The sequence below is a fragment of the Fusarium poae genome, chromosome 2, assembly GCF_019609905.1.
Source record: "Fusarium poae strain DAOMC 252244 chromosome 2, whole genome shotgun sequence".
Lineage (NCBI taxonomy): Eukaryota > Fungi > Ascomycota > Sordariomycetes > Hypocreales > Nectriaceae > Fusarium > Fusarium poae.
Window position 1 is genome coordinate 805607 of NC_058400.1, and position 17668 is coordinate 823274.

Consider the following 17668-nt stretch of genomic DNA (forward strand, 5'->3'; position numbering starts at 1 on the left):
ACTTGGGTATAAGAAAGAAGCTACGATCCCACCAACAGGTTACGAGCTAAAGCGAGCTGAAGCTTGGACGAAACGTTCGCCGTGGTATAACTCTAACTACTAAAATCGATCGGAAACCTTACACTATTACAATGTTGAGCGTCAAGTCCGCCATTGCCGTGGAGGCTCATATTCCATCAACGAAATATATCCCAAGTTAGTCTCAATCCCATCAGCTTCATAACAAGATTAACAGAAGAAACAAGACATCCAAGTCAGAGAAACATATGAATACGACTATATCATCTTTTACAGATGGCTATCACCAGATCTTTACGAACGGGGCAGAGTGATGGCACGTTTGGTCGCCGAAATGATTGAAAAGAGGAGCCGCCGTATATGGCTCGACCAACATCAAATAACCAGAAGCGCGGAACCCAAAGAGGTCACCAAAAGGATAGCCCAGACCTTCCTGACGGTATCTCAAATCATCATCCTAGCAGCACCTGGAGACTGGGATCGATTCTCAAATATGGACGATATCCACAGATGGGAATGGGAGATGAGTCTCAGAAGCGGTGAGTAACCATGATACCTGTGTAACTCGTGTATACCCAAAACTGACTCGAAAACGCACTCACTCAGACAAGCAAGTCTGGCTTTTGCAATACGGAATGTCAGACAATGAACAACAACCACCTTCCAAGGAACAGCTAGCTGCAGGAATGGAGACACACTGTCCAAACTTGGCAAAATTGTTTATGAGCAAGGATGTGCATATACGATCCTTGTCAATGGACAGCATTGACACGGTAGTTAGTGAGATTTCGGAGGCGCGGTAAAGACGGGATGTGCTACCGCTACTATGGTAACGGCCGATCCCGAAGACCAAGGTTCAGTTGTGGCGTAATTAGTGGTTCCGTGATCGTCACGGTGTGACGATGTGGGTTAAAAGTCAATCGGAAGGGAGACGGATATAGTGAGACATTGAGCAAGACAAAACACGTATGCGATGCAGTGTGATAGAGTCAGGTTCATAGCTACATAAACAAGGTTCGGTGACCAAATGGTCTACTGATTCAGTCATTCACCATTCACCATCTCTCATCTGTCAACCTTCAAAGTAACCATGTCCGTTTCAAACTTAATTTCCACTACCCCAAACCACCATATTCGTCTTGACGAACCAATCTCAAACAATGATAGTCCTCCCTCCATGAAGAACGGTAAGTTGTAGAGCGTGGCTCCTTAAAGTCCTGTGCTTACAATGTCACTAGCTGAGAGCTCCGCGGAAATACAACAGGCTTTCAGGGCTGGCAAAGAGCATGTAGTGGCATGGTCACCGCAGGAGGATGCACGTATCGAGCAAGCCATGCAAGACCTTGGATCTTACCTAACCGATCTTGAGCACTCTCTTTCTTATGAGGGAACAGACAAAAAGGTCGTATGGCGAAAGTCATGCTGGTTTGCCAGTCACGGTATCGGTCATCCATTCCTAGACTCTGAATCGGACATTGCCAAGTTCGATGGAGATCTCAAGGATGGTCTGACTGGTCTTCAAGCCCTACACGACCCACGAATTCGTGACTCTATGCATTGTCTCAAGTCATTCTTGGACAGTGCCTTGGTCGAGACCAGTATGGCAGTCGGTATCGACCCAGATCTCGTACAGCGATGCACTGTACGCTACAGAGCTATCAAGTATACACCTCACGCTGGTGCCCCAGGAGGCATTGGTCTTCACCCAGATGGTAACCTACTATCTGCTCTCATTACAAATGGACCCGGACTCCGTGTCTATGACCTCGATGGTACTGTCCGATTCCCTGGACATAAGGGTACTATCATGATGGGTGGATCAACGCTCTACCGTTGGGCAAATGAGTTTTTACCCACCTTTCACGACGTTGATATCAGTGGCGATGAAGTCAAGGTTTCCATTGTGGCATTCTTCAATTTCCCCGACATGCAAACGATACCAAGGAACGTGAGCACTCAGGATGAAGGATTCTTTCATGATATTCGACGTATCAAAGAGGATGACAAGTTGCCCCATGGGGAGCTATCACCGTTGTGGGATATTATTATCAAGAACCATAATCTTTCCCTGCCACCAGTTCGTGCAAGTGGATGAGACCAGGGTTTGACAGTTAGCCAGTAATTGATTTAATCTGACGAAAGCAAATATAAAGTATTGTTTCTGAAAAAAAAAGACCCTAAAAAAAGTCTCTGATTAATAATGAAAGCTTCGTGCCGGGTAGTTGATGTTGACTAATAACGCATCTCAAACTGATGTTCGTATACAATGAATCTCAAAAATTCCTGCTTTTGTCGGTTTGGGTACAAGTAGAGTACTTCATATATAATTTCCTTTTTTATCTGGAAGTTATGTAACAAAGCCGCGATATGCCCTGGATCTGGCAACCCCTCTTGTTGATGTTGACCCGACGGTCCGTTTCATATCGACAGGCTAATTAGCGTTAATTGCCACCGGCGACCTTATTTGTTGAGCGTATAAATAAAGTAGTATTTGAATCCTGATCGAATTGTCTAGCCATAGAAGGAAGCTATGCGATATGGATCGCGTTTAGATAAGCGATAACATCGACTTCGATCGAGTAGTCCCATCCATGACTCTCGGCAATCTGAATAGACAAATATGAGGAGGCTCTGTTTCTGAGTAACAAATAAGTGAATATCTAAATGGAGTGTACTATCCCCTCTACCATGCTGCCTATAAAAGCTTTGTATCTATCTTTGTACGTTAGCAAAATATCTTTTTCTATAACACAATACGATATTGAAGCTATCTGCAATCAGTTTGCCCCGCAAACGATGGCAGCCGAACGACCTTGTCAAGTGGTCCTGTCAAGTTGAGTGTAACCTTCTCGATTCGCATCATAAGACCACAATAAGAAATCCGTCAGCAGAACTTATGTAGTCCTTTTTCGTTTAACATCAATCGGCCTATTCTCGTTTTGTTGAAGGATTCTCTTGGCAAACATAAATTCCACTCGACTAAGATCAGTAGGCTTAGTCTCGATCAGTCCAATTTAGCATCTATTTATCGAATACAACGCTGATCGACTAATGACAGGCCCCAAGGACGCGGTAATGGTAGTACAAATGCGACGTGTATTGAGGGGATGATTGCTTCACCTTCTACTTTGGGCTTAGTCTATCTGTCTCGAAGGAATAGCCCCCATGTTTGAACAGTGCAAAAGTGCCGACTTATCACTGGACCGACTTCCGAAATGGTTACAAGCTGAATCCAAGGGTTTGAAGGTTGGGATCTTTTGCTGTTGCTATCAAATGTTGAGTGGCGGTTTGAAGATATACTCAACTTGATAGAAGGCTCTCGTGTATAAAGCAGGACATCTCGTCCGCTTTCAACAATCTTTCTTGACACTCAGATTCAGACTCAAACACAACATTTCTATTACAACACCCATACCCATCTAAATTAAACGCCAAAATGAAGTTCGCTCCCATCGCTATCGCCTTCCTCTCCGCCTTCGCCATGGCCAACCCCTCTCCCGAGGGCGAGCTCGAGCGCCGCCAATGTTCATGCAAGAAAGTCGGCGATGAATGGATCTGCATTGGTCCCAAGTGCCCCAGCAAACGTGACGAGACCGCCCTCCTCGAGCGAGACGATGCCTTCCTCGAGAAGCGACAATGCACCTGCAAGAAGGTCGGTGGTGAGTGGATCTGCACCGGCAAGAAGTGCTACGACAAGCGATCCATGGATCTTGATCTTGAGCTTGAGAAGCGTCAGTGCTCTTGCAAGAAGGTCGGCGGCGAGTGGATTTGCAGTGGCAAAAAGTGTGGACGCAGTCTCATGGATGAGACTCACCTCGAGAAGCGTCAGGCTTGGTGTAAATGCACCAAGCGCGGTGACGAGTGGGTTTGCAGCGGAACAAAGTGCTAAGTCTTGATACAAAGATATAAGACAACCAGGTAAGTCTATCAGCCATTTGTGTCACTGCTCGTCTAACAGTATTCCTCAGCTTTAATCCCGCTCGACGCCATGTGATTCCTTGGATTTGATACATCATGTCAAGGTTTTCGCTTTCGGTTTGCAAGATACTAAGTTTATGAAGGAGGCTTTATGAAGATGTTATGAATACAATTTAAACTGCCGCTATACTGTCACACGCTACTCTGGCGATGAATATTTGTCTTTCTACTTTCACACTCGAAAAATGTCAGCCTTTGCCTTCATTGCGATTTTAATATAGTAGAGCCTTGTCTCGTTAATCAGCATTGAACGATACTACGATTCCTTGTAAGAGTAATGATATTTGACATGCACGAGAAATGACACGGTCCCAGTAGGAGGGCTGTAGATATGTGGTGTTATCGCGCGGTCGTTCGAACTTGAAAGCTTTAACAGCTTTGCTGGCAAGATCGTAGGCTGGGTTGTATGCATCCGAGTACAGCGACTTACCAATGTTGATTCATTAGCATTTAAATTTCTATAACCATTTGTGTAGAATGACATATATTCGAAAAGCGGTGACTGAAGCTGCGATGCCAGCTCCATCATGTCTCTTGTGTTCTTAACTAAGAGACTAATGTAATGTTTTTGTTCTCATCCTGACTTGAAGCGTCTTCTCTTATGCCAGATGCCCCGTAACAAAACGTACATGTCTGTAACATTCGTAGCATCCGCCTAGTTGTCTTTCAAATGCTGTAACGGCGACTCGGCAGAGGTTGAGAAGTATTGGCGCGAAAAAACATATTAACCTCCATTCTTCGCGTTAACCTTTCCATCGTGCTACAACCCTTCTCCAGAAGAACCATAGCATCACAGAGACCAGTATACACAGTTGTATTCACCCAGGTCGAACTGGGGCCAGTGACAGGGTCATCACCACCACCGAGATCTCGGACCACGGAATTGAGATGTTGCCGATCATACCCTAGAGTCTCTTTGTCATGACATTGGATTGCCGACTCTATAGGGTCCGGCTGGAGACCAAAGGCATTCATCTCCCTCTGTTCCAGGGACATTATAAAGTCATATGCAACGTGCAGTGGAACATTTACCGCTGTCTCTGAAACGTAGTTGGTGATCTCGTGTTTGATGGTGCTGAAACTTATCGGCGCACTCAGGTTGTCGTTCTGGCCTGTCAAAGTAATGAGACATGGCAAATTGTCCAAGTTTGGAATAAAGATGTTGAAGTCATCGGCTAGGATAATGATAGTGATAGCCTCAAAGAGAGGCTGAAGGATAAGGAATCGCTGGTCTCGAAAGCATGGCTCTCCTGGGACTTCAGGGGTGACAGGGCGAGTCACAATGTCTTTCTGGTACGCCTTCACCTGGTTGCAAATTCTCTCATGGAGGCTATTAACCAGTGGTACCAGCGGCTGGTCGAGAGCTGGACAAGTATAGAACTGTTTAGCAATAAATCGACAATGCTCGATTTCGTTCCGGTAAGGCTTGTACCATCTCCGATAAAGCCAGTTGTTTAAGCACCAGGCAATAAGATGTCTAGCAGCACCGGAACTAGGTATGACGTATATAGGTACAGTCTTATTGCAACAATCCTCGGCGTGGCGTGGTGACATATCTGCAACATCATCGTGGCAGCGCCCAGAGCATGAGCCGGCGGCGAAAGGGCAAGGGCAGAATTGGTGCCACGCTGAGTTGATCCAGATCGACTCTCGATGAGTACGTTCCATGTCGCCGCGTACCGCGGCTAAGATTTCATGACGGGGCACAGGGGCCCTTTTTCGTACTTCATTAATGGTTGCAGTTGACATCCTGTAATGAAGAGATGACAAGGTGTAGCTTTTCACAGGTGAAGGTGGTGATAGGCGCAACCTTTGACTGGCGGAGTGTGGTGTAGAAAGGCGAGGCTGTGGTTGTTGTTGTATTGGTGGAATGCAAACATTCAGCAAAATGAAGAGCATTGCAATGTTCTTATAGTGGGTAGAAAACTTAAATGAGAGTGAGTTTTATTATTTCTATGACTCATCTAGCCCTTGAGATAATATTAGTTAAAACTTTCCTCAACGAGAATTATAGTTCGAAGCATTATACTTGGATTATGGGAAGAAAGCATGTCTCGTTTGAGTTGTGTTACCTGAAACCAATAGCCAATGCGGATAATGATACGCCCGTTTTTACCTACCCTCACATACCATCAGTAAGGTCCAGAGGAGAAGCGACAGGATGATTAACTGGGCCATGAATCGCTCGGAAGAGGAACATTGTTGCGTGCCTTAGGGTAGTATTGTAGCGGAATAGGTGATGATAATAATAGCTAGTAGACAATAAATAAGGTTAGCCTCTGTAGTGTAAGGCATTGCCTAAACTTATGGACTGCGGAGTATACATTGACTCACTGACTTGATTTTCTAGGACTACTCTTTCCTGCACCCTGGAGCTTGGTCTCTGTTATAGACCTAAGTAGAGCCCAAAGACAGTTATCATATGGGAACGCATCAAACGCCAAACACGAAGTAAACAGAAGTCGGTCAGTCGCACTTGGGGCTGACGAAGGACTTGTTGAGATATAGGTCTCAATTGCTATAGGATCTTAATCCTTTTTGCTTTTAATAGGAATAGTCCTCGCTCTAGGCGATGTTGAAATCGTTCAGGTGTGGCCTTCTGTTTGCCTCAAACAGTTCACCTAGAGCTAATGCTATGGCCGGACAAAAGATGAAATGACTTGATAGCCATACTAAATGCTGATATATATTGATTGGCTATTCTACCCGCAGTACATGCATATCTTTATCCACATGTTCTAAGTTAAGAGCGTCCAGAGATTAACAAAACCAATTGAATAATTTTGAGAAGGACTGCATGAGCACAAATGTGCTGTAGATTTTATCTGCAACGGAGCGGGCCCATAGGTTCGTTATGTCTCAATGCCGTGTGATAATAACACTTAACTGGCGCGGATCACAAGGAAATGGGTCACTTCTGCGGCCAAGGCTTTCTGATCACCAGCTCGCACTGGAACGAGGATGTCGAGTCATTTAACCCCATTTTTACCGCTGAACTTCAACCCTAACCATTATACCAGCGGTAGTCGCGGGATTATCCCTATTAATGTGTCTAATAGGAATTTCGTGGCCCGTGGAACTACTCTATATACCGAGTTCCTGGCGAGCTTTCTGTGCGGAACTACAGGACACCATAGGGACGGAACATGCCATAGATACAACATGAGGCAATACTGGATTGGTCTGCAAGCACAACAAAAAGGATCGTTCCCTTAATGGAGTAGCAGATTTGGTATTTGAGGCTTTCAAGGACTGTGACTCCTAGTACATGCACATGACTTATTACCCCACTGTGCCCGGTACTCTGAACTAACTGAATTAACAAAGTAACTGACTACAGGCTGAAATATTTTGAGAAAATGGCCCACTGCACTGATTCCCGTCTCGACTGAGATTACCTGGTTACGTACTGTTTTCACTTTCTGAGACTAAGATGAAATAAGAATCCGTTGCGATTGGTCTGGCGAGCAGGCAAATCTGCCAATATTAATGGCAAGACACTTCTATGCATAAACCCTGCTAACAGTGCATTAATAAGATCCGCAAGTTTAAAGCTAATATGCATTAAGAGGATTTTATTATTATATTAAATTTTATTATATTAAAAGCTATAATATTAATTATAAGCTTTTTTTTTTTTTTAAAAAATTTTTTTTTTAATTTTATAAGATTTTTAATATAATAAATTTTAATTTAATAAACTTTTTATAAAATAATATTATTTTTATTAAATACTTTATAAATTATTAATAATTTATTTTTTTTTATTAAAAATTATTTTAAAAATTAAAAAGTAATTTTATTTAAAATATTTTATTTTTTAATATATTAAAATTATTTTTTTTTTAAATTTTATAAAAAACCTTTAAAGGTTTTTTCTTTTTATATAATAAAGATTTAAATTTTAATTTATTAATTTAATGTCACAGCTCGAAGTCAGACCAACCTACCCTAGAGCCACAAGTGGATCAGATCACGTGGCGATAGCGTTATCGCCGTAACCTTAGTTAGACCGCCAGTCAGATCCTGAACGTAGCTCCTTGAGCTACGTCTTGTTAATAGAGCCTGACCTGCCTGCAGTGCCTATCCGTAGCAATAGAACCTATTACGCCCGAAGCGTTCCCTGTCCACCCGTACCGCCGGACTCAGCCCGTGACACTACGTAGCTCCTAACCGTTGGACACCGAACGCGATGTCTGCCCGCCCGCTCCCGCCCTTCCTGCCGGACAGCGTCGAGTCATTCCGTGACCATGCCCCGGAACACCTAGACGATTGGTTCGAATACTTCCGGAACGTTTATACCTACGCCGAGAACGCCCAGAACCGTATATCCCAGCTGGAGAATGAGACCCAGAACATGAAGGATAAACATCAAGGACTCGAACAATCCCTGCAACAAATCACCACTGAGCGTAACTTTGCCCGAGCCCAGCTCGAGTACACTGAGCAACAACACGAGAAGGCCCTAAAGAGGAAGGACGACGACATCTTCGAGGCCCGCCTCGCCGAACGTCGCGCCCTCGATGCCACCCGACCTACCGTACCTACTATCCGTGAACCCCCGAGACTAGCGCTCCCGCTGAGCTTCGTGTAGCGACTCCTATGGGAACGACTCCTCCGCCTTCTTCCCGATCTACCGAATCAACCAGTCTTACCGAACGATTACCCGACCCTGACAAGTTTGAGGGCGAACGGAGCGACCTACGCCGTTTCGTCTCCCAGATACACTCAAAACTAAAAGCTAACCACGACCGATTCCCGACACGCCTCGCCCGAATGTCCTATGTAACTGGCCGTCTTAAGGGACGCGCCTATGCACAAGTCCTACCGCACATTAAAGCTGGTGAATGCCAACTCCCCGACTACCAGGATATTATCGATCTACTAGAACGCGCTTTTGGAGACCCGAACCGGATCAATAATGCCCGCGCCGAATTATTCCGCCTTCGCCAGACTCACAAGGATTTCAGCACCTTCTTCGCCGAGTTCCAACGCCTCGCGCTGGAAGGAGAAATGTCAGAAGAGGCCCTCCCTACCCTGTTGGAACAAGCTGTCTCCCGAGAACTACGCGGAATGCTTATACACAACCCACCGCCTAGCTATAAATATCACGACCTAGCCACCTTCCTACAAGAATTGGAAAACCGACGACGCCGCTTCGCAGCGGAGCCACAGCCTGCGTCACGAAAGACGAATATGCCGCTGAAGGAGTACCCCCAGACACTCCGAAAGAAGTCCCCATCGCCTCGTAGAGGGAGAAGCCCCCCCGAAAACCGCCAACCAGCCGGAGAACCTATGGACCTCAGCAATCAGCGCCGCTATAACCGCCCTAACCAACGACGGGAGAACAACCAGTGCTTCCGTTGCGGTTCAGCCAACCACTACCTCCGCGACTGTCCCGAACCTGACACACGTCCAACCAGGCTCCGTCAAGCCACCTTCGCTTATAGCCCCAACCGCACCAGCCAGCCCCCGTCTCCACACTCGCCTACATCCAGCCGCGCCAGTTCCCGCCGATCTAGACACTCCCGAGGACGCCAGGAAAACGGGGTGAGCCTGTCTTAAGTCGGCGCCAGGCTCCCCTCCCCGCACCTACTGTACCGAAGATTAAACTGTCCGCCGCCTCCGTTCATGGAATCCCGATTGAGAACGAGAACAACCAACGTTCGAACCTGATGATACTGCCTGCCAGCCTCAATGTGGCCGGAAGAGAACCAATTCCGTCTTACGCTATGACCGATAGCGGAGCGGAAGGAAAAGGGTTTATCGACGAGAGCTGGGCTAAGTCCCAGAACCTGAAGTTTAGACCCCTGAAGAGAACCTTCGAGATTGAAGTGTTCGACGGGCGACCTGCCGAGAGCGGGAAGGTCGCCTACTACGTCCGCGCCGGACTCCGCATTGCCGATCACGAGCAGAAGAGCATGATCTTCTACGTGACCCAGCTAGCCAGCTACCCTATTGTCCTGGGAATGCCTTGGCTAAAGCAACACGACCCGCAGGTGGGCTTCGCGGCCCACACGTTCACATTTAACAGCCCGTACTGCCAGAAATTCTGCAACACCCCAACCAAGCCTACAAGGATTAAGGCTTTACAGACCGTCCCGAAGAAGTTCATGCGCCAGATGAAAGGGAGTATCCCACCAGCCTTGGAGGGAAAGGATATCCTCCCGGTTTCCCTGCGAACCGCCCGAATATACAGCCAGAAGGACCGTTACCGCCTCTTCACCGTCACCCTGAAGCAACTGGACTACCTGCTTAAGCCTGAGCCAGAGGCATTCGTGCTGCCGGAAGAACTTCGAGAGTTCCAGGACGTTTTCTCGCCTAAGGAGGCAGAGAAGCTACCACCGCACCGATCTGGAGACCACCACATCGAGCTAACCCCAGGAGGAAAACTGCCGTTTGGACCCTTGTATGGAATGTCCCGGAACGAACTGACAGCCCTACGAGAGTGGCTAGACGAGAATCTGCGTAAAGGATTCATCCGCCCAAGCTCGTCGCCTGTAGCCTCCCCGGTACTATTCGTCAAGAAACCCGGCGGTGGTCTACGCTTCTGCGTGGACTACCGAGCCCTGAATAATATTACGGTTAAGGACCGCTACCCGCTCCCCCCTGATCAAAGAATCCCTGAATAACCTGTCTGGTATGAAATACTTCTCCCGTATTGACATCGTATCGGCCTTCAATAATCTGCGTATCAAGGAAGGCCAGGAGTACCTGACAGCATTCCGCACCCGATTCGGATTATATGAGTCACTGGTTATGCCCTTCGGCCTAACAGGAGCCCCCGCGACCTTCCAGCGGTACATTAATGATGCGCTGAGGGAATACCTGGATATATTCTGCACTGCGTACCTGGACGATATCCTGATCTATAGCCGGACCCGAGAAGAACATGTCGAGCAATTAAAGATGGTGCTTGAAAAACTGAGAGCTGCCGGGTTATTCGCAAACCCAGCCAAATGCGAATTCATGGTTACGGAAACCAAGTTCCTAGGCCTTATCGTGGGACGAGACGGCATCCGAATGGACCCTGCAAAGATCGAAACTGTTAAGAACTGGCAAACCCCGACCTGCCTGACAGATGTACAAGCTTTCACAGGATTTGCGAACTTCTACAGGAGGTTCATCCGTGACTTCTCTAAGCTTACAGCCCCGTTGAACCACCTGACAAAGAAAGACGTACCGTTCGTCTGGGACGAAACCTGCGAAAAGGCTTTCCGAGACTTGAAGGGAGCCTTCACATCAGCACCGATCTTACGCCCCTTCGATTGGACGAAGGACGTAATCCTGGAGACAGACGCCTCTGACTATGTATCCGCCGGTGTGCTGTCGCAATACGACGATGACGGAAGGCTGCACCCGGTAGCCTTCTTCTCCAAGAAGCATACGTCCACGGAATGCAACTACGAGATCTACGATAAGGAACTCATGGCCATTATTCGCTGCTTCGAAGAATGGAGACCCGAACTGGAGGGGGCACCCTCACCGATAAAAGTGATCACGGATCACAAGAACCTGGAGTACTTTACGACGACGAAGTTACTTAACCGACGACAAGCCCGCTGGTCTGAGTTCCTGTCCCGATTTAATTTCCAGATCACATATCGACCTGGGAAACAGGGAGTTAAACCCGATGCCCTGACCAGGAGGTCAGAAGACCTCCCTAAAGAGGGGGGATGAGCGCTTAGCGCACCAAAGCCAGGTGGTACTAAAGAAAGAGAACTGGCAACTTCCGCCGCTACGAGTCCAGAGAGCCCGCATCCGCCACCCACTACAACAGAACCAACCCGCACCAACACCCGAGGAGCCGTCACTCTCAATAGAGCTACCAGAAGAGATCGACCGCTTGCTGAACGAAGGATACCAGACCGATGAAGACCTGCAGTCGATACTACAAGCCCTCAGGACCGACGCACCGCGACACCCGAAGATTACGCTTGCAGAGTGCAAGATCGTCCAGGAACGACTGTTGTACCGGGACCGCATCTATATCCCGAGCCACGACGCCCTCAAGACCGCCCTGCTGAAAGCCTGCCACGAACACCCTATAGCAGGACACCCAGGTCGTGCCCGCACTTATGACCTGCTTTCCCGGGATTACTACTGGCCCGGAATGTTGGCCTACATCGAACAATGGGTTAAGAACTGCCATACGTGTCGAAGAGCCAACCCAGCCCGAGAAGCGAAGCAAGGTGTGCTGAAACCCTTGCCTATCCCCGAACGAGCCTGGCAACATGTGTCAATGGATTTTATCACACATCTGCCGCCCAGCGAAGGAAATGACGCCATCCTGATTATAGCCTGCCGCCTGACCAAGATGAGACATATCATCGCATGCAAAGGAACCTGCGATGCCGAAGACGCAGCCCATTACTACCTGAAGGAAGTGTGGAAGCTACATGGGCTCCCACAGACTATAGTATCGGACCGGGGACCCCAGTTCGTAGCGGAGTTCTGGCAGAAGCTCACCAAACAACTGTCGATCAGCTCGCTACTATCCACCGCTTACCACCCTGAGACCGACGGACAGACTGAACGCCTGAACGCTGTGTTGGAACAGTACCTGCGAGCCTACGTGTCATACCTACAGGACGACTGGAACCGATGGCTCCCCCTGGCCGAGTTCGCAGCGAACTCCCTGAAATCCGAAACCACCGGCGTATCTCCGTTCTTTGCAAACTATGGATTCCACCCGCGAATGGGCTTTGAACCCACGATTACAGTCAGAGGAACCCCAGCCACTAGAGACGCAGAACAGTTCGCAAAGACGATGAACGACATCCTAGAGCACCTGAGATCAGAAAGCATTGCCGCACAAGCCCGTTACGAAGCCCAAGCGAACCGACACAGACGACCTGCCCGACGATACCAAGTAGGGGACTCAGTGTGGCTAGACGCCAGGAATATCAAGACCCTTAGGCCACAGAAGAAACTAGACTGGAAGAACATCGGCCCGTTAAAGATCGGCAAGGTCATCTCCCCGTACGCCTATCGACTGGAACTGCCCGCCAGCATGAAGATACACCCCGTGTTTCACACGAGCCTGCTAAAGCCAGCTGCCACCAATCCGCTGCCCGGTCAGAACGTAGACCCGCCACCGCCAGTAGAAGCCGAAGGAGTGGAAGAGTGGGAGGTTGAAGACATTGTGGATTCCCGATGGGACAGACGAGGCCGAGGAGGCCGCCCCAGGCTGAAGTATACTGTGAAATGGGCCGGATATGCAGACCCAACAGAAGTCCCTGCTGCCTACGTGGAGAATTCTGCAGAGATCGTGGCGAACTTCCACAGGAGATACCCTGACAAGCCCGGACCACAGTAGCCCGTCTCGGCAGAGCTCGATGCTAAAGAGGGGGGCACTGTCACAGCTCGAAGTCAGACCAACCTACCCTAGAGCCACAAGTGGATCAGATCACGTGGCGATAGCGTTATCGCCGTAACCTTAGTTAGACCGCCAGTCAGATCCTGAACGTAGCTCCTTGAGCTACGTCTTGTTAATAGAGCCTGACCTGCCTGCAGTGCCTATCCGTAGCAATAGAACCTATTACGCCCGAAGCGTTCCCTGTCCACCCGTACCGCCGGACTCAGCCCGTGACATTTAATAATTAATTATATAATTAAAAATATTATAATTAAAAATAATAAAAATAATAATTTAATTATTATTTATATTAATAATATTTTAATTTTAAATATTAATAAATATTATAAATAATTTTTAATAAAATTAAAAAAAATAAAAATAATTTTATAATTATATATTAAAAAAAAAATATTAATAAAAATATTATATTAAAAATAAATAAAATTATTAAATAATTTTATTAAATATTTTTCTTTAAAAATAAAATTAATTATAAAAATTAAATTTTTATAAATAATTTTTTAATTTAATATATAATTAAAATTAATAAAGACTTTAAAGTTTATTATTTTATATAATAATTATATAATTATATAATTATATAATTTTATTAATATTAATATTAATATTAATAAAAAAGTATTTAATAATTAATTTTTAAAAAAAATAAAAGTTTTTATAATAATTATTATAATTTTAATTTTATAAGTTATAATATATATCTTTAAATTAGATTTATATTAATATTTAAGTTTAAAAACTATATTTTTATAAATTAATTTTATATATATACTTTAAGACTTATACCTTAAAAATTACTTAATAAAAAGAGAGGATTTTATATTACTATATTAAATAGGGCTAAAGTCTTTTAATAAATAATAAGATCCTAATATGCATTAGTCTACTTACTCCTAAGCCTATGCACTCTGACGTGGTCCCTACTAAATTTGGCTAAAAGTCAGCTATAATTCCGGATTATATTTTTTAGATTACTTGTATTTGTCTATATAAACCCTTTCTATATGAAATGTCAACAGATGGACATCAACAGATATTCTTATTGATTGCCAAAATCGAAACATTTTTCACTTTCAATATAACTCTTATCATGGCGGCTACATCTCCTCTATCCCAAGCGTGGGATAACCAAGTAGTTGATCGCGTAAAGCACATCATCAAAGTGCTGGAGGATGACGCCACCTTCTCGGACGATGAGGTACCAGGCCTCAAAAGTCTCTTGTCCGACTTTGCCTCTGAGGCTGAGAAAGATGAGAAGGTTTCGGATGTTGAGTTTCATCGACGCCTCCTTCGGGTCTTCAGAGACTCCAAGACTGATCATACCTATGAAACGACGCTGGCACGGCTGACACCCGGGGAGAGAAAGCAGATTGAAGATTTTGTTGGCAAACCGGATCGCAAAGATCTGGGTCCAAGTGTCGTCCTGGAGCCGACTCTTAGCTGCCGTGAGGAACTTCTCAAGGAACAACAACCAGATTCTCTTGCACATCCGAGATCCTCCCATTTTCGTTGGAGGCCGCGCATCATTGGTAGCAGGGGCACCTCGGACTATAAGGCTGAGTATGATCCTGCAAGCTCCTCTTATGGCAAGTTCGATCCGACACTCCAGGTATGAAAATACACCAACTACTATCTAGAATTACCATTCGACTGACTCGACCTCAGCCACGCAGAAACCTTCCATTTCAGAATTGGGGCCTCAATATTTCCAACAAACCGAAACTTACGTATTTTCCTACGTCCACGGCACAAATTCAAGGCATTGTGAAATTCGCGAAAAAAGCCAACTTGAGCGTTAGGTGCGCAGGATATCGTGAGTTTATTATGCATTATTATTTCGAGCGAGACCTAATTTACCTTTGTTAGGACACTCGTGGTCGCCCATCTTTGGCAAGAATGACCAGATCTTGATCTCACTACTTGATTACAAGACGGCCACGGCTCTGCCAAACTATGAATCGTTACCATGGGGACAGTCATCACCTACCGAGCTGGAAACAATCGAGATGGCACCTGGGCAGCCTCGGAAAAAAGGACACAAGCTCGTCCGTATCGGTTGCGCAACAACAAATGAAAGACTTCGCCGGTGGTGTATCGAGCACAAGGCTGTCACTATTCCTCTCAATGTCATCATGGTTGAGATTACGATCGGAGGCAGCAACGCACCAATCTGCCACGGCGCAGGTCTTCAGAATCAGACTCTCAGTGATCTTGTTCGTAAGATCGAATATGTCGATGCGAACGGTGAGTTGCGGTCTGTTTTAAACACGGAGCATCTGAAAGCGGCTAGTGGATGCTTTGGTCTCATGGGTATCGTGACGCACATCACCATGGAGTTTCCACCCATGAGCTATGCGCAGCTCGCTCCCAGGAAGATGCCTGTCATCCAAGCAGTACCCCCACCACCGAATCTTGCCGAAAAGGACATTCCCCCAGCTCTCCTCAAAAACTGGACATCCTTAACTCCTGCTGAAAGGGAAAAATGCCAGGTGGACTTCGAAGAGCGTGCGACCAATGACTACTATGCTGAGTGGTTCTGGTTCCCATATTCTGATGATGCTTGGGTTAACACGTGGAAAAACACCCTGGAAGAAGAAGGCGTCGTCGATCATTTCCCTGACAAGAAGCACATCTATTTCTCATTTATCCAAACTGTCGCGGTAAACATTCTACAGAATGCTAAAATAATCCACAAGTTGATCGACGTTACGAACATGTCGGAAGCTGCCGTGACACTCCTTTCAATCGCTGCAATGAAGGCACTCCCAACGAAGGAAGTCAAAGCTTATCTTCCAGATGCTTTGCATTTCCAGCGAGCTATCCAAAACGTCAGAGTTCGGAATCTCGAGGTTGAGATACCAATTGTTGGGGAGAAAGATGGGCTAAAAACCAAGAGATACTTTTCCGTCGTTCAGAGGGCTTGGTGGGACGCCATTCTCACTACTTATGCAAACAGCCAAAGCTGTCCTATGCGGATGCCTCTTGAGATGCGCATCATGGGTGATAGTAATGTGATCATGGCGCCACAGCGCGGCAACAAATTTGGCACATGCAGTATAGAGATATTGACTCTAAACAGCGCAAAGGATATCTGGAAACCATTCGCACAAACAGTTCTTGACAAATGGATGTCATTGGAGAATCCTCTAACAAAACAAAGTTTGAAGATACGCCCGCATTGGGCCAAAGAGTGGTACGATTACGAGGTTGATATTGACGGGATTCGCAAACCGTGGATCGAGAAACTCAAATTAGACTACGCGGGTGAGAGGCGGGAGTTCTGCAATATTCTTACCAAGATTGGGGAAGATGCCAAGACGGAGAAAGATGCTGGCTGGTCACTAGCCGATATCAAAGCCAGGTTCTCGAATGATTTCTTTGATGAATTCTTCTTTAATTAAATGGAGGAGAAAAAGAAGAGAACTAACAGGGCGAGCGGAGGCAGAAAATGGAGGCTAGACACATGGAATATCCATAGGCTGTAGATAGTCTCCACAGATTGAATTTATTTTATTTCAGTCTGCTCATAAAGCGATATCAAGCTCAGTGTAAAATCCTGGTTTGTCGAGAATATCGTATTACCACTTGGAAAGGAACTTATCCTTCGGTGATGCCCTGAGAACAACAGGCATCAATCAGTTCGAAAAGCATGTGGTGAGTGCGATCTATCGAATCAAAGGAACCAGCTTCACTTTCCCTGGATTCAGTCCAGCTCGTGGGTATGTCCCTGTTGAGAATCATCTTATTATCGATGCATGATCATCTGCTCCATCTATTGCATGAGTTCTCTCTAAAAGTAAACCTTGTCGAACAAATAGGGGCTATATATTAACAAACAGTACTACATGAGGGCCAGCGTGAACAGAAGTAGAAACAAGTATAATAATATATACATTCCCTTGTCTCTAATTATGTCCCTCTTGATTATCTACTTTAAACAGATTTTTGTTTTTTAAATTTATTTTCTGTTAAAGTTTATCTTTCATAATACGTTAAAAAAAAATATCTATTATTCACGATTGAGAGTTTACTACACTGAAGTTTGGAGTTATGATCACATGACCGCGCCCAGTTGGTAGATTGGAGGTACAAAACAGCGCCTTTAGCCTTGCAGCCCGCCGTAGTCAACTTACCTCAATCAACATTTTTCACAGCCCATCTTAAAGCCTAGATTAACCTAATCATCAACCTTCAAAACACCTCTTCTACGTCGATCTCTATACATATTATTCTTCCTCTTTTTTGTGACTTCTTGTCAACGCAAACGACGATCGAATAGCTTCACTCTCC

At 45.9% G+C, this 17668-nt stretch overlaps 6 protein-coding genes across 6 annotated transcripts; 5 read left to right on the plus strand and 1 right to left on the minus strand.

Moving 5' to 3' along the window:
• Positions 1–131: 131 nt before the first annotated feature.
• On the plus strand, positions 132–821 carry FPOAC1_004191 (uncharacterized protein; the record flags this gene model as incomplete). The annotated part of the gene is made up of 3 exons (XM_044848745.1): positions 132–195; positions 246–557; positions 625–821. The coding sequence occupies 3 exons, from the start codon at positions 132–134 to the stop codon at positions 819–821; spliced, it is 573 nt and encodes a 190-aa protein (XP_044707455.1).
• A 287-nt stretch (positions 822–1108) lies between these two features.
• On the plus strand, positions 1109–2113 carry FPOAC1_004192 (uncharacterized protein; the record flags this gene model as incomplete). Its single annotated transcript, XM_044848746.1, has 2 exons — positions 1109–1205; positions 1257–2113. 2 exons carry the CDS (start codon positions 1109–1111, stop codon positions 2111–2113), a joined length of 954 nt encoding a protein of 317 aa, XP_044707456.1.
• A 1341-nt stretch (positions 2114–3454) lies between these two features.
• Positions 3455–3907, plus strand: FPOAC1_004193 (uncharacterized protein; the record flags this gene model as incomplete). Its single annotated transcript, XM_044848747.1, has 1 exon — positions 3455–3907. The coding sequence occupies one exon, from the start codon at positions 3455–3457 to the stop codon at positions 3905–3907; it is 453 nt and encodes a 150-aa protein (XP_044707457.1).
• A 755-nt stretch (positions 3908–4662) lies between these two features.
• FPOAC1_004194 (uncharacterized protein) lies at positions 4663–5745 on the minus strand (the record flags this gene model as incomplete). The annotated part of the gene is made up of 1 exon (XM_044848748.1): positions 4663–5745. One exon carries the CDS (start codon positions 5743–5745, stop codon positions 4663–4665), a length of 1083 nt encoding a protein of 360 aa, XP_044707458.1.
• Positions 5746–8188: 2443 nt separating this feature from the next.
• FPOAC1_004195 (uncharacterized protein) lies at positions 8189–8590 on the plus strand (the record flags this gene model as incomplete). Its single annotated transcript, XM_044848749.1, has 1 exon — positions 8189–8590. The coding sequence occupies one exon, from the start codon at positions 8189–8191 to the stop codon at positions 8588–8590; it is 402 nt and encodes a 133-aa protein (XP_044707459.1).
• Positions 8591–14468: 5878 nt separating this feature from the next.
• On the plus strand, positions 14469–16779 carry FPOAC1_004196 (uncharacterized protein; the record flags this gene model as incomplete). Its single annotated transcript, XM_044848750.1, has 3 exons — positions 14469–14987; positions 15044–15191; positions 15245–16779. The coding sequence occupies 3 exons, from the start codon at positions 14469–14471 to the stop codon at positions 16777–16779; spliced, it is 2202 nt and encodes a 733-aa protein (XP_044707460.1).
• Positions 16780–17668: the final 889 nt, after the last annotated feature.